General features: G+C 33.4%; 1 protein-coding gene across 1 annotated transcript; it reads left to right on the forward strand.

The window, feature by feature from the left end:
* The first annotated feature begins 564 nt into the window (after positions 1 to 564).
* LOC127076493 (GATA transcription factor 9) lies at positions 565 to 2164 on the forward strand. Its single transcript, XM_051018159.1, has 2 exons — positions 565 to 1165; positions 1322 to 2164. Exons 1-2 carry the CDS (start codon positions 839 to 841, stop codon positions 2009 to 2011), a joined length of 1017 nt encoding a protein of 338 aa, XP_050874116.1. The 5' UTR covers positions 565 to 838; the 3' UTR covers positions 2012 to 2164.
* Positions 2165 to 16729: the final 14565 nt, after the last annotated feature.

A 16729-nucleotide genomic window follows, 5' to 3' on the forward strand; every position in this document is an offset into this window, starting at 1 on the left:
TTACAACAATTAATCATTTAAGATATTTTTTTTCATATTCTTTGACTAGAAAATTATATAATATAATTTTAATGTCCTACATGTGATGTTGTAGATAAAACTGTTTGAAAAAAAATTATTTATATGTTATTAATTAAATTAAAAAATTAATAATTTTTAAAAGCTGAATTTACAAAAAAAAAAAATTCTTACAATCTCAGTTTTGTGTAAATAAGTTAAAATTTAAACTTTTATTGTTTATTAATAGCTGATTTTATTGTTTATCAAAATTAAATTAAATGGTACTCCTTATCATTATTATAAATAATTTTTTTAATCTATATTCTAGACGAATTGAAATTTCAACCGGAGAATACGCACATGCAATCTTCTTCAGTCCTTACAAGGAAAAATTTGAATTGAGAAGCAAGAGCAACAATAATTTCAACTTGTCTTAAAGAGGTATTAAATATTATAAGAAAGTAAAAAAAAGGAAAAAGAAAAAGAAAGCTCTAATTTCATAGCAGTAAACTAAAAGAAAAAAAATCTGAATTACCACACAAATAAAGAAAAAAATAAAAAAAAAAGTTGATTTAATTAACTTTACAGAACTTGCAAGTCACTTCCTCTATTAAATAATTATTAAACACATGTATCTATATGCATGAAAAAAGATGCTCCATTCTTTAATTAATTACGATTTTGCCATTGGTGTTACTCCTCAAAACCCCACCATCACTCACACCTCTCTCTCAGACACAATTCTCATTTCTCTCTTCTCAAAAACGGTGCGTTTTACTCTCACTCCAAAATCACACGTCACTTTCTTCTCTATACCGTAACTGTACTTGAAATTGAAATGGAAGCACCGGATTACTTTGTCGGTGGATACTACGGTGCCGGAGTCGACCAATTCTCACCGGAGAAACGTCACGGTTACAGTGATCAGAAGCCCTGTGAGCCTTTTGCTATTGATGACCTGCTTGATTTCTCCAATGCTGACGCTATTATGTCTGATGGTTTCTTCGACAGTAATGTCGCCGGAAATTCCACCGACTCTTCCACTCTTACCGCAATTGATAGCTGTAACTCTTCAGGCTCCGCCGGTGATAACCGCTTTGCAGCCACAATTGTTCCCTGTGGTTTCGCCGGTGATGTTCAGCTAACCGGAGAACTCTGTGTTCCGGTAATTAATTCACAATTTCCCAGCATTTGAATAACTTGAATTACTTAATGCCACTAATTCAGCTTAAATTAACCGTAATTGAAAGAACAATTTCGATTTCAATTGTTGATTATGAAACTGAATTTTCATTTTGCGTGATTTTTTGTTCTTGAACAGTACGACGAAATGGCGGAATTGGAATGGCTTTCGAATTTCGTGGAAGATTCATACTCCGCGGAGGAAGAATTGAAAACACTGCAACTTCTCTCCGGTGCCGGCGCGGTTAAACCACAGACACCGGAGTCGTCCTCTTCCACCGACACGCTTCCTCCGTTTTCCGCTGATGAAACCTTACGCAACGCTTCATTTCTCCGGCCGGAAACACCTCTCCCTGGGAAAGCACGGAGCAAACGCTCACGCGCGGCTCCAGGAGACTGGTCCACGCGCCTACTTCATCTCCCCGACGCGCCAGTTTCTCAGATGAAGATTATGCCGGTGAAGAAGCGCGAGGATCCGAATGCAGAATGCTCGGGGAGAAAATGTCTGCATTGCGGTACCGACAAGACGCCGCAGTGGCGAACCGGACCGATGGGACCAAAAACGCTATGCAATGCTTGCGGTGTGAGGTTTAAGTCCGGTAGGTTGGTCCCGGAGTATCGACCGGCGGCGAGTCCAACTTTCGTTTCGGCGAAGCATTCGAATTCGCATAGGAAAGTTCTGGAACTGAGGAGACAGAAAGAGATGCAAAGATCACAGCATCAACAAATTCTAACTCACAGTTCAATTTTCGGCGTATCCAACGGTGGAGATGATTTCATCAATTATCATCATCATCATTGTGGGCCAGAGTTTAGGCACGTTATCTAGTGAGTGCTAGTGTAGCATAGTTTAATTTAGGGTGCAGTTCTTTCTAAGTTTAAAGTTTAAACTATCTTTCGCTTTCGCACTCTTTTTTGTCTTATAAAAATTTGAATTGTAGCTTTTTTTTATTTCATAATTATTTTCTCTTTTTTCCTTTAATTTGGAGAAGAAAAATGTAGAATTAAGGTGAGGGGATAAAATAGGGAAGAGCAAAAGAGCTTCATTTGGTTGTAGTATTTACTCTTTATTATTTTCCTTGCCGAATTTGGCAAATTTAGAATTAAAAAATCTTCTTTATTTTGGGAAAATAAGGACAATAATAATTGAATTTTTTTATGTTTGAATTGCCATTTATTTTCTTTTAATAATTTAGTATATGATCTTCAGAATCAGAGTTATTGAAAGGAACACTAGATTCTAAACATTCATCAATAAACTAATTTTTAAAATATTTGCAAGAATTACTTAGATAATAAATATTTTAGATTTTTTACATCATCAATTACTTTTCCCCTTCGTTTTATAAACACGTTATCTTTTCACATAGGGTAAGAAAAATCTATTAAATTAATGTCTTCATTTTATAGGTAAATTTTCTTAAAATGTGAATAATGTCTTAATGTATTTTTTAAAATAAAATTATTCAATTCATAAATATCAATACAATAAATTTATTGTTGTTGTTAGGGATTCAACCTTAGTGTGGCAAATTATATTCATTTAACTCTATTATTATATTTCATCCATTTAATATACTAATTTATTTATATTTTATTTTTTAAAAATATTTTTTGACTAATTTTTTATTTATAAGTATTTTAAAATAATTAAATTGGTAGTATTAATAAGAATCAGATTTGTAAAAAATAAAAAAAAAGTATATTTAAGAACAATAAAATTCTTCAAAGGAGACTAAACATCTACTAATATTACATTGAGTGTAAAACTTCATTTTATAACAAAAAATCAATATCAATTTACATTAAAAGAACACATAAAAGAAAACAAGTGAATAGAAAAAAAAAACAAAGTGAAGAAAATGACACATCATAGTTCTTTTTTGTTATACAATTCAATTCATTAGGTTTATAACTAGTGGATAACAACTTTCACAACAACCTATGGGCCATTATAAATAAATACATGGAACCCAGATTTCATCAATGTAATATTGGATAACTATTAGCATTTGGTCAATTAGTAATCATGAAACATTGTGTTGATTTTTTGCCTTATCAAAAAAGTTGTAACTACTCTCAAGTCTCTATCATCATTTCAATAATCTCTCGGATTCATGTGATTCAATTCTACTCAATTTTATATAGTACTTTTTTTTTTTTACTTTCACTCGATATTGTTACTTGGTAAGCTTTAACAGACAAAGTGCATATGAATGTGAACAACTGAACATGATGTAGCAATTTTTACGACCAAAGAAACAATCTTTGTGGGCAAGAACCCAAATTGGTGGGAAATAGTGAAGAATTAAGTTGCATGAATTTCAGTGAAATAATGAAAAATTAATAACATTATTTTTATGGTGATGAATTAGCCAGATACACATCGTCCTGTGTACGTACTATACCATGTACATGGAAGTGCGTTAAAGGAAAGCGATGAATGAAAGAATGAAATTATGAAAAGAACGTGGGAGGGAGTAAAATAATTAGAAGAAAAAAGGGTAGTTACTTAGCTTGCAAAATGGTGCAGCAAAGTCATGTGAGTTGAGTTGTGAAGAGAGTGTTAAATAAACAAAGAATTAGGTGCACAACGAGGGGTGATATAACTGTCTACCTCATCCTAGACATTTCCTCTTCTATGGGCTCCACTATTTCATTCTATATACATTCACACTATTCATAGTGTTTAATTATCTATGTAATTGAGATATGTAATCAAAGTCAATCTATCACTAATTCAAGCTTTTTATCATTATAATGTTATATATTTGAGTTTTACATGGTCAAAGTTTTTCTATTGTGAAGTTTATATATTGTGAAAAATCAAACGTAATATTTCAACACAAAAAGAAAATGTATGGGAGGAAGAATAGTTACCAACCAATACTAATTAATTTTAATTAATAACCATCCTATTAATTAAGTGTATCCAGATGACAAACTAACTGATAATAGAATAAATAGTTAATATATATTCTCTTTTCTGTCATAAGTCATTTTTGAAAAATCTCTAGATAGAAAAAGGTTTGATGAATTCCGCTAACCTTTGAAGATTCTCTTATTTTTCATCTTCGTAGGGTCAACTCATAAAAAATGGTGATGTGACACTATTTTTTTATAGTTTTTTCATTTAATCCAATTTCCACGTGTGTATTTCAGTCGATGAGATGACACAAATGTTCCCAAATAAAAATAAAATCAAAGGGTGTGTTGAAAATTAAACTCATGTAAAATCAAAGTGAGATCGAAGACAAGAAAGAACTTGAAGAAACTCGTCGACGTAACACCACAATCACTGCCGCCAACACCACCACAACCATCATTGGCGCTGCTACTCTCCTCCATCAATTCGATCGCACATCCATCTTCCAAAGCGAATCACATCAGCCTCTAATCCTAATCTCTTCCCAAACCGCTCCCTCTCTCTACCCCCATCCTAAATGGAAGTCGAAGTGAAGCTTCGTCTTGCAAACGCAGAATCTCATCACTACATCACCACCTTGGTCTCTCCCTTCCATGTCATAACCCACCACCAACACAACCTCTTCTTCGACGGCGCCGCATCTGAACTATTTTCTCGCAGTGCCGTTCTTCGTCTCTGATTATACGGTAACGACGAACAGTGTGTTGTTTCCCTCAAAGCAAAGACGGTTCTTGTCAATGGTGCGAGTCACATTGAAGAAGATGAAGAGGATTTGGATCTGAAGGTTGGTCGTGATTGTGTTGTTGAACCGGGGAAGCTAAGTTTATTGGAGTCGAGGATTCTGAAAAGGGTGAAAGAGGAATTTGGGGTGGTGGGTGAAAATGGGTTTTTAGGGTTAAGAGGTTTTCAAAACATGAGGAATGTTTATGATTGGAACAATTTGAAATGGAAGTGGATGTGACTAATTTTGACTTTGGAACAGTTTGAAATTGGAAGTGGATGTGACTAATTTTGACTTTGGAACTTTGTATAAAATCGAGTGTGAGAGTGTTGATCCTAAAGAAGCTAAACGCATTCTCGAGGAATTCTTGTGGAGTTATACTTTTGTAGTTGATCATTTAAGAATTAAGATTGTAAGATTTACAAATGTTATTGTTCATATGAGTTTGATCTTTCACTTCAATTGACCATTATCATTTTATTAATCTTATGTTTCCCATTGACATTGAGATGTGTTATTGATCTTACATATCTCTCAGATCTAAAAGTTTTGTTTTTATTTGGGGACATTTATGTCATCTTACAAACTAAAATACACATATGGAAATTGGATAAAATGAAAAAACTATAAAAAAAATAGTGTTGCATTAGCTTTTTTGATGAGTTGGTTGATGAAGGTAAAAAATGAGAGAATCTTCAAATGTTGAAGGAATTTATCAAACTTTTTTTTTACAGGAGGATTTTTCAAAAATGACCCATATGACAGGGATAATAGATAATAATCATAAAATAAAAGAAGAGATTAACATACAAAAATCATTTATTTACTTTGATCCAAAATTATATACTTTTGGAGAAAAAAAACAATTTTATAATCCACTATTGATAAAAAAAAGTATCATGTATTAACAAGAGATTATAAATAAATTATAAGAAATTAGTTCAACAAATTCATAAAATTACTTTTTAATTTCTTCTTATTTGTGACTCAATTTTTCATAATTTTAATACATGAATCACCCAATCCGTTATACACCATCCGATCACTATTATAAGTAAAAAATACTTTTTAGATTCATTGAATAAATGATGTATATAATCATTATTATATATGAGATGCAACAATTATTCAATGAACCAACATTTTTGTTGTTTGCTTATAATAGTGATCAGAGGGTGTATAACTTTCAAAAATCTATAAATTACTAGAATTATAAATCGTTATAAAAAATCTCTCCAAGTATCTCTTTCTAGAAATTATCTCTCATATTTGTAACAATATCAACAAAATACTTTAAAATGACATATATGTTAAGGACGATCTTTTATTTGTTTTTCTTGAAACGTCTAATGGTTTTATCATAACTAAAAACTTCAACTTTTGCAATAAAATAGATTTTAAGACATAACATAACATTATATATGTACTTAATATTGAGAAACAAGTGAGAGTTCTAAGTCCCACATTGGTTAAAAAGTGGCACTATAGCGAAAACCCCCTATAATCACGGTTGTGAAAGACCTATAATAACGGTTGAAAAACTGTTGTTAGGTAGGGAGTGATTGTATGTGGGTAATTTACAACTATGGTCTAGACCCCATGGTAGAAAACTGGAAAACACACTACCTGTAACCACGGTTGTTTTAAATAATCGTTGTGAAAAGTTTAAAGGTCATGAGTTCGACCAAACAATGCTATTTTTATTGTTTAAACAACCTTTAACTACAGTTTTATCTTTCAACTGTGGTGATATGTTATTTTGAGTTTATTATAAGATATGTGGAATGCTTATTTCATCAACTACTCACTAAACATATGACATTTCAATGTAATATAGAAATTAATAATTTGACAAATGAAGTTATATTATAATAAATGGTTACAATGATCAATGTTTTTCTAGATTTTTTTTCATTTCATTCCATGTATCCCGCTCGCTTTTTTAAGTGTTATAATTAGGTTCAATGCTTGTGACTCTTCAACCAACACTTCATTCTCTACTAGTTTATTTAACTAGTAAAGAATGAAATGTTGATTGAAAAACTACAACCAATAAAATAAACTCTAACTCTCAAAGATGGAGAAAGTTATATAGAATGCAAGGAAGAAAGCTTGAAAAATATTGATCATTATAAGTTGTTTTCTAAAATTATTTAATTTTTTATATTATAAATTTATAATTCGACTAAAAAGGTTATTTAGTTAGTGACAAATTGTTAAAACACTCAAACTACATATGACATAATAAACTCATCTAATAGAAATGTTGGTTTAACATAGTGAAAACTAAAATATACAAGGTATATCATTAAAAATCAACAACACATAACATATAAATCATCATTAACAACATCAACTTTTATCAACAACAACATACAATTTTTATCAACAATATAGAACTTTTATCAATAACAATATATATCAACAAAAGCTAAATAATCAACAACGTCCAACTCTTATCAACAATAACAAACCTTAAACAAAATACAACATATAAAATAAAACCTAAATCAACAACAACATACAAGATTTATCAACAAAACATACCTTAAACAACATACAACATATATCAATAAAAACTAAATCATCAACGACGTACATATTTTATCAACAACAACATAGTTTAAACAACATAGAACATATAACAACAAAAATGAAATCAACAACAAAATAAAATATGGAAAAGTCTCGTGCACGTACCTGAAACGTGAAGATGACGGAATAAGAATGAGTTTTGTGTAACATCTTTCCTTTATCCTTTCCTTGACACATAAACGAGATATGGAAAGTTTGAATTTTTTATAAAAAGAACAAGGTCATACTTGGAACAGATATGGTAACTACTTTCCCATTTATATTATATTTTGATCTATTTAAACACGAATGGTGTTGGTGTAAGCCCTAGAGGCCAATACTTTTGGTACTTGTATCGAATTATTTATTAATAATAAAAGGTTTTTTTTTATTATGTTTGTTTAATAAAGTCCCTAGAATAGATAGTCCGTTCAATGTATCAAGTGTGACTTAATCATGAGATCACATTAAACATAAGGACATTATTCTTAAAGTATCCGTAGTCGAGCTTTATTGTGAAGTGGGATAACATTAAAGCATTAAGACTGTTATGTATATAGACTGATGATCACATCTCATGGATAATGGATAAGGAGTTATCAAGTCTTAAACATAGGTATGAATATTAGGAGTAATATTTATACTGGATTGACCCGCTATGAGAATACCATATAGAATGTTATGCAAAGTGTCATAAGTTATTCTCATGGTGATAATGGTGTATACCATCCTTCGACCTGAAACCACTATGGACCCTAGATGTAGAGTCAAGTGCTTTATTGCTGATCAAACATTGTCCGTAACTGGATGACCATACAGATAGTTTATGGGTACTCCACGAAGCATGTTGAGGGACATGAGTGACCTAGATGGAATTTGTCCATCCTGCATAATAGGATAAATGTCTACGGGCCCAATATTGAACTGGACAAGGATGACACGGTCTATGCCTTGTGTTCAATATAGATATAGGGGAAAAAGGGTAATTGTACACATAAGTATTATCACAAAAGGATTTGTCAGATCATATGACATTTTCGTGTCTTGGGTAGCAGTGATGTGTGGCTAGATACCGCTCACTGTTTATTATGTTAAATACGTGATTTAATATAATTGCTAATGTCACGAAAACCTACAGGGTCACACACAAAAGGACAGATTGATGAGAGATAGAGTAACTAAGGAACACCGTAAGGTACGACGCGCTTAAGTAATTATAGAGTATCGTAAGGTACGATGTACTTAAGTAGAATACGAAATATGGTAAGGTACCACACACTTAAGTGATTTTGGCATATCATAAGATCTGGGCCACATACACTTAAGTGGGCTTTTTAGCTTGCAACCCATACAAGTGGTTCTATAAATAGAACCCTTGTGTAGAAGCATTTGTGCATTTGTAATTTCGTTTCTCCCTCTCTCTCTCTCTCTCTCTCTCTCTCTCTCTCTCTCTCTCTATCTCACTCAAAGCCTTCATTCGTAGCAACTAGCACTGAGATTGAAGGAATCCGTTCGTGTGGACTGAGTAGAGGCGTTGTTACCATTCAACGTTCGTGATCACTCTGTAGATCTGCATCAAAGGTTTCAATCGCCACAAGAGGTAACGATTCTATCATTGATCATGCCCATTCGTAAGGATCACTAAAGGAGAAATTTTTTAAATTCTGCTGCGTTTTGGATCGCTCTTCTCCTTCAAATTGGTCATTTCAAAAACAGAGATCCAAGTACAGACAACCCAAAAAACACGAAAATCATGTGAAATTGAAATGAAAGAAAGCGTACGGAGGAATGGCGTACCTTGAAAGTTCTTCAAAAATATGAATATTAGAACCTATACAAAGGAAAATAGAAGAAGATATATGAATAACATGATTACCTTTTAGAAGAAGAAGAAGAAAGATAAAGAAGAAGCAGTGTTGAACTTGATTACTTTTTAGTATGAAGAAAATGAAAGACGAGGTATGTGGAAGAAGAAGATAGACGAGTATTGGGAAAATAACAAATAAATAAATATCGGTGCACGCAGAATCATATCCATTAAAGAAGAAAAAGAAGCAAAAATTTAAAAATTAAACTCACAAAATCATAATTCAACTTCTAATTTTACAAGGACAAAATTATAAACCCTCTCATATAATTGCGATTTTGAACGGAAAAATTACAAACCCTCTCTTAACTATAATTTTTGAATGGAAAAATTGTAAACCCTCTCAACAAACTATTTTTGAACGGAAAAATAGTAAACCCTCTCAACGAACTATTTTAACAAAACATAGTAAACCCTCTGAAAAAAATATTTTTGGATGAAAAAATAGAAAACCCTCTCTAAACATACAACTATACAAATCCTCAATACACATGATATACTACATTTTGTTGTTGTGTGAAAAACTCAAACTAACTATCTCTATTTATATTAATACTCTAATTTTATTTTATTTCAACTATCCGATGTGGGATTTAGATGAGTATATTATTTAACCCAACAAATCCTCATTTTCATCTAAAGTCTCACATATCTTCACTTTGTAATCAACTACATCTTCAAAGCATTTAAGATCATCACACTTGTAAAATTATTACTCTTCAATCATTTTTCCTTCTTTCTCTCTTGATCAATTTTTTTTAATCTTCTTTTTTCCTTTTATCAGAATTTTTTGAGACTCTTCCTTCCTCCCTTGATCAGAACCAGGCTCTGATACCAGTTGTTGAGAAAATAACAAATAAACAAATATCGACGCAAACAGAAGCATATCTATAAATGAAAAAAAAAAGTAAAAATTAAAAAATTAAACTCACAAAATCATAATTCAACTTCTAATTTTACAAGGACAAAAATATAACCCTCTCATACAATTTCAATTTTTAAGGAGAAAATTGCGAAATCTCTAAATTGCAATTCTTGAACGGAAAAATTGCAAACCCTATCTCAAATACAATTTTTGGACGGAAAAATTGCAAACCCTCATTTCATCTATAATTTTCGAATGGGAAAAATGCAAATACTCCATCAACTACAGTTTTGTACGAAAAAATTGCAAACTCTATCCACAAACTATGTTTGAACAGAAAAATAATAAACGCTGGATGCAGAAGAGAGAGATGTTAGAGTTTTGTGTTTTGAGCGAGACGATTATTCTTTGCTGACAGCTTGATAACTTACTCAAAGAGTACATTTTTTTAACTTACTCCAAATCATAGTCTTTAATCGAATGGCTAATGCAGTAAAAATGTTAATTACTATTAAATAAAAATGTTAACCATTAGATTAGATTCAATTTAAAAGTTGTGATTTAGAGTAAGTTAAAAAAGCTCACTCTTGGAGTAAGTTGAACCCCACTTTATATATATATATATATATAAATATATATATATATATATATATATATATATATATATATATATATATATATATATATATATATATATATATATATATATATATATATATATATATATATATATATATATATATATATATATATATATATATATATATATATATATATATATATATATATATATATATATATTATATATATATATATATATATATATATATATATATATATATATATATATATATATATATATATATATATATATATATATATATATATATAACTTATCACCATGGTTGCTAAGAGAAATCATGATAAAATGTCAGTAATATTCAAAATAGTTTCTGGTACTAACCGTGGAGCTAGATATTTTAATTTTAATATATTTTTAAGATTATATAGACAAGCCATTTTTGTAACGAAAAAACAAAAAAAAATTGTTTGTGCTGGGATTTAAAGCATGAAACATTTTATCTATCACCACAGTTATTATTATAACCCATGATGAAATGTCTTTTAATAAATTAAAAATAAGCTCAGGCGCTTTAAGATTAGTTATTATTACAATTGCTTAAACAACCCTAGTAATATGGTGTTATCAAAGGTATATTTTGTAGTAGTGTGGAGGTTGGACACTTTATATATAAGAGGACCTATATACCTATCACCTTAAGGTTTTAAGTGAGTATGTCATGTTTCTCTCACTTGTTTGGGTGAGTCTGTAGCGGAAAATTCATGATCATCAAGCTATGGATAAGCTAGATATCAAATAACAAGAGTCGCCACCGCGTTTTTATTGTTTCCAATGGAAAATGGAAAAGTACGAACAAAACCCAAAAAATAAGAAGTTTTTAAATCAAAACTAATAAAATTCCAGAGATTATAGGTAAGGGGGTTGGTTACACAGAGGGAAAGTGTTAGCATCCAAAGTGTCCTAGTTACTCCTAGGGAGCCCTTTTTTGTGTGCATATGTATTTTTTTGTACAAAATGATGTTTTACAAATAAATAGAATGGGGGGATGAGAAAAGAATTCATTAATTATATTTTTGTGTTTGACAAGACCTTCAGACTTGTGCCTACGTACCAACTTAAAAATGAGGGATCAAAACCTCATAGTTCGTGGTAAAAATTTCAAAGTGGATACATTGTTGTTAACAAAATTTAAGTTTGAAAGTCACAAAGGCCTAAAAAATGGTTTGGATGAGTTAGTTCTTTTTGGCTTTTGAAAATTTTAAGTCAAGTATGTCGCATCACGCGAAAAACCGGCGGGAAAACAGAACAACAGAGCCGCCACCGTGCGTTATTTATCCCAAAAGAGGGAAAGGAAACGCTCAGAGTAAACCTGGAAAAGACATGGTCTCGCGACCAAAGAGAATGGGTTCGGGAGTCGGTTATGCGAAGGGAAGGTATTAGCACCCCTACGCATCCGTAGTACTCTACGGGATCCACGCACAAAAGGAAGGAATATTGGTTGCTAAACACTGCTCACACACACACACACTGGCTGAAAGAGACACAAGAAAACAGACAAGGAAATGACTCGGCAGGATATCGCATCCTGGGCCTACTTAGTCTATCAGGCATAGACATCAGAGTCGAAGTAGTTCGGACTGGGGAACGACACATGCTCGCTAGGATGTCGCATCCTATGCATACGTATCTCCTTGGACGAAGGAGAATCAGAGCATTCGTAGCTCGGCTGACACGCACACAAACAAACACAGGCAAAGACAAACGTGGAGCCCGACTGCCAATCACTGGACTTATGTCAGCATCCGAACCAAAACACACACACACTGGAACCCAAATGCCACTCGATGGACTTACATCAGCTTCCAAGCACACAACAACACAACAGGTCAATAGGGAGTCAGGGACTCGAGCCTATAACTGTCAAGCACACACAAACAGACAGACAGCAAATGCTAAGGAGTCAGGGACTCGAGCCTAGCAAAGGTCAGACAACACACACAAAAAGAAAAAGGGCGCCCGGAGAGATCAGCTCAATCTCCTGCCTACATACTTCATCTGGTATGAAGATCAGGGCGATGTAGTTCCCCTACGCAGGGATAAAGGACTAGCCTAACCAGATAACAGAGGGAGACACAACTCTAGGGAGACTACGACTCGAGCCTAGATGTTGTCATGCAAAATCAACCCTAAGTTAAGGTTTCTAGCTAAATGGCACAAGGGCCAACCTATCCTAAGCATGGCTCACACAGGAAGCAAGCCACACACACACTTAGCTTGCACAGGAAGCAAGCCAAGCAAAACCTACTTGCACAGGAAGCAAGTCTAAACTAATCCTAACTTGCACAGGAAGCAAGTCAAACAATCCTAACTTGCACAGATAGCACACACTATACACAAACAAGTGGCTCAAACAAGGGTTAGGTTTTAGTCAAGGGGTCATATCAACCTCAACAAACAAACCTCTGGAACTGGGTAAATGTTGCTCTTAACCTTGCCATTGAGAGACTAAGGTGAAGCAGATGAAAGGTGAGTGAAGATAAGACTTCACAGCTCTTATCCCCAGCCTGGGAGAGCTCAAGACAAGAATGTGTGGGTTCAGAAAGTGGGAACCCTTCTACACATTTAAAACTGACTCAACTGTGCAATTGCACAAGATCTTGGGTTTGTATCCGCAATGCATCAACACAGTGGTGTGAGCAAAGCAGATGACACACTGAATAGTGGGGGATAGATTGCATATCCCTACCTTCCACCAATTGCCTCTTCACTTAGGAGGACTTTGACTCTATGCAAGGACAAAATTAAACATCCACAAACATTGCCTCTTAAGGAGGACTTCAGACAGTTGCCTGGCCAAGTAACAGGCCAGGTCTTCCAGACTACATGAAGTAAAAGAGACATACCTCAATGCAAATTGCTTATACAAGCAAAGCAAAGCAAAAAGTTCACAAGGAACTAAGCAACTAAAGCACCTGAAACAGTCAAACAGATGTTAGTATGCAACTTCAAACAAAACAAACAGAAACGGACACCAACAGTCAATTAGAGGCACATGGATGTGCAAGGCACAAGGCTTAAGGCATGTGAGCCAAGCCACCTACAAAACACACAAGTTAGTCAATGATAATCAAGCAAGCTCAATCAAAAAGAATTGGTCTCGATGGCCATTTGATGGTCAACCTGAAAACATGAGCTCAAAGTGAGTAACAGGACCACTAGGGCAAGCCTAAGGTCAAAAGAGGATGAAAAAGTCAAAACAGCAAAGGGCAAGCATCCAAAATCATGTTCAAACATTTAAGAAACAAACCCAATTGGTTTCACATCCATATCAATCATCATCATCATTTCATGAACAAGTTAGGTCAAAAACATGGTAAACAGAAGCTCATAGAAGTCAACAGCAAGACTTGCATCAAAACCAATCTCAAACATTTCCAAAAATCACTAAATAAATCATGATCAATCATAACCCACAGCATGGTAAGCATGTCAAATTTCATCTCATTTGGACAAGTGGAAGGCAGTCAATGAAAATCTTAAAGTCAAAGCCATTTTGAACATGCTCAAAGAAATCAACCAAACATGCATCAACTTAGAAAATTCATAAATCAGTGATAGCATATGATAAATGAATGGGACTAAAACCATGGCAAAGATGAGGATGTTTAGTTATCTCATGTAAAATTTCATGTCCATCCAATAAAGTATGAGAATTCCACAAATGAAATGGGAACATGTGTCACACAAAGTCAATATTTGACCAAGCAGGGGAGAAAATCTCAAACAATTAGGAAAATGCCTCAAATAATTCCAGGAAAATTCACATGTAAACTAGACATACAAGAGTAGGTTCATGCAAAAAATCAGATCAATTGGAGGTCAAGAAGCATGGTAATGAAAATCATGAAGTTGGGCATCAATGGTGTGACACAAATTGTCACACCCTAATTCAAAAATTCATAACTCACAAACCACAAATGATAAATTCACAAACTTTACACCAAAATCACCACGAGTGTGTCTAGTTTGAGCACAAAAATTTGGGAGCCATTGGATGCATTCTCATCATTTCACAATTGATTTGGCAAAGTGTACAAAATTTGGTCACATGTCACAAACCCTAGCACCATTTAAAAATTACTCATCCAAAAATTCTGGAAAAATAATGATAAAAAAGTAGAGATCATGATGAACACAACACAAAAAATCCCATTAAATTTGGATTAAAAATGAACAAGTTATGATTTTTGTAAGTTAGGCATGGCAAATGAAACAAACATTACAAAACAAAATGATTAATGGAAAAAATAAAGAAACAATGGGGGGTCAACGCCCCGGTCAACGCGCCAACATGGCCAATAGCAGGACGGCATGGCAGCGCTCTTTTTTAATATATATTTTAGAAGGCGGTAAATAAATGAATTGGCATTGCGCCCCAGTGGTAAAACACTTGGTATTTGAAGCAAAGGTCTGGGGTTCGAATCCAAATCCCCCTCGCCCCAGGCCTTCTTTTTGGCATTTATTTAATGGCTTGGCAACAGTAACAGGAAAAAATTCCAGCATTCACGTTGCAGAAACAAATATGCAGTATCCATAATCCAACCAAAATTCACGTTGCAGAAACAAATATTCCAGCATTTACACGTTCAACTTGTAATTTCCAACAGAAAATAATTGCAACCAAAATCCAAAACAAATACACCAAAATGTTCATCTAAACACGCACATCCATAATCCAACCTTCATGTTCATTAACTCATACCAACAAGGACAAACACAACACAAACATATTTCATCATCAAACTTAATGTCATCATATCTTTCAAAATACTTAACCATTTGCAAAACTAAAACCACCGTTACGCTCAGCATAAAAAGACCTTCTTAAAGCATGCATTTATTTCACAAAATAGGGAGATCGAATTTTTACCAAATTTGATAAACAGTTGTGGTACAGCTGTTGTTTGATGTTGTTGGCCTAAAACAGATGCTCCATAAGCCTTCCAATGGTGAATGAATGAAAGAGTTTGGCTCGGGAATGTTGGAAAAGGTCTAGAACTCGACTGTCATGGAAGGAAGGTGAAGAAAAACAGTCATGGAAAATGACCTTCCAGCTGGGGAATGCTGATGAAAACCAGTTCAAAATGTTGTGTGAATGTTGTTTTTGGCAAGGCAAAGTTTTGTTCTTTGGAAGTTTTGACTGGTTTTTGAAAATGGCCAAGAATGTGATTTCTTAGTGAGTGAATGATTTTCTGTATTCTGGCTGCAACTGAGGTTTATATTTGACAGAAAATCATGTCTAATACTGCTATGTTGGTGAAATAATCCATGGCCAAACTCAGTTCTTTTTGAAGTTTTGGATAGGTTTTTCAAAAGTGTGAAAAATGTGATTTTTTTTGAGAGAATGAAGTTGAAGTTCTGTTGGTTTTTTTTTGTCTGCAGCTGCTAATCATGTTTCAAGATGACAGAAAATCATGATAAAAATCTGCTATTTTGATGTACAAGGTATGGTCCATGGATTTGTGGAGAGATATGGTGAAAGTGTACTTTTCTTCCAATGTTCAAGCAAGCTAGCATGGGCTGTGTACTTCATGGGAATGGGCTTGCAAACACATTTCAAATGACATTCCAAACACTTCCTAATTGGCCAAATGTGCTGAAAACTTTTAATTCAAAAAGTCAAACTTGAGTCAAACTTGAATTTAAATGAGATAAGTCAAAAAATGCCATTTTGATTGGTGAAGTTTTGGCTCATGAAATTTATATTTTTGGAAAGAGGGGATCAAATGTGACTTGTAGGAAAAAACCCCACCAAAATTGGCCAAACGGTTTGGGAGATATGGCCCTTTGAAGTTCAAGATTTTCTGAAATCGATTCGATCATAACTTGCCAACCACACATGGGAATTAAGAGTTCTTGGACTTTTTGGAAATGGGAGAACAAGATCTTCAACTTTCATGTTGGGCAAAAATTCATTTGAGGCTTGTATCATGATGTAAGTTTGAGGATCA

This window comes from Lathyrus oleraceus, chromosome 4, assembly GCF_024323335.1.
Source record: "Lathyrus oleraceus cultivar Zhongwan6 chromosome 4, CAAS_Psat_ZW6_1.0, whole genome shotgun sequence".
Classification (NCBI taxonomy): Eukaryota; Viridiplantae; Streptophyta; class Magnoliopsida; order Fabales; family Fabaceae; genus Lathyrus; species Lathyrus oleraceus.

Excerpts from the sequence above, each read along its gene's own strand:
- LOC127076493 (XM_051018159.1), top strand. The coding sequence starts at position 839 with ATGGAAGCACCGGATTACTTTGTCGGTGGATACTACGGTGCCGGAGTC. Across the intron at positions 1,166-1,321 it reads CCGGAGAACTCTGTGTTCCG|TACGACGAAATGGCGGAATT; the intron begins GTAATTAATTCA and ends GTTCTTGAACAG.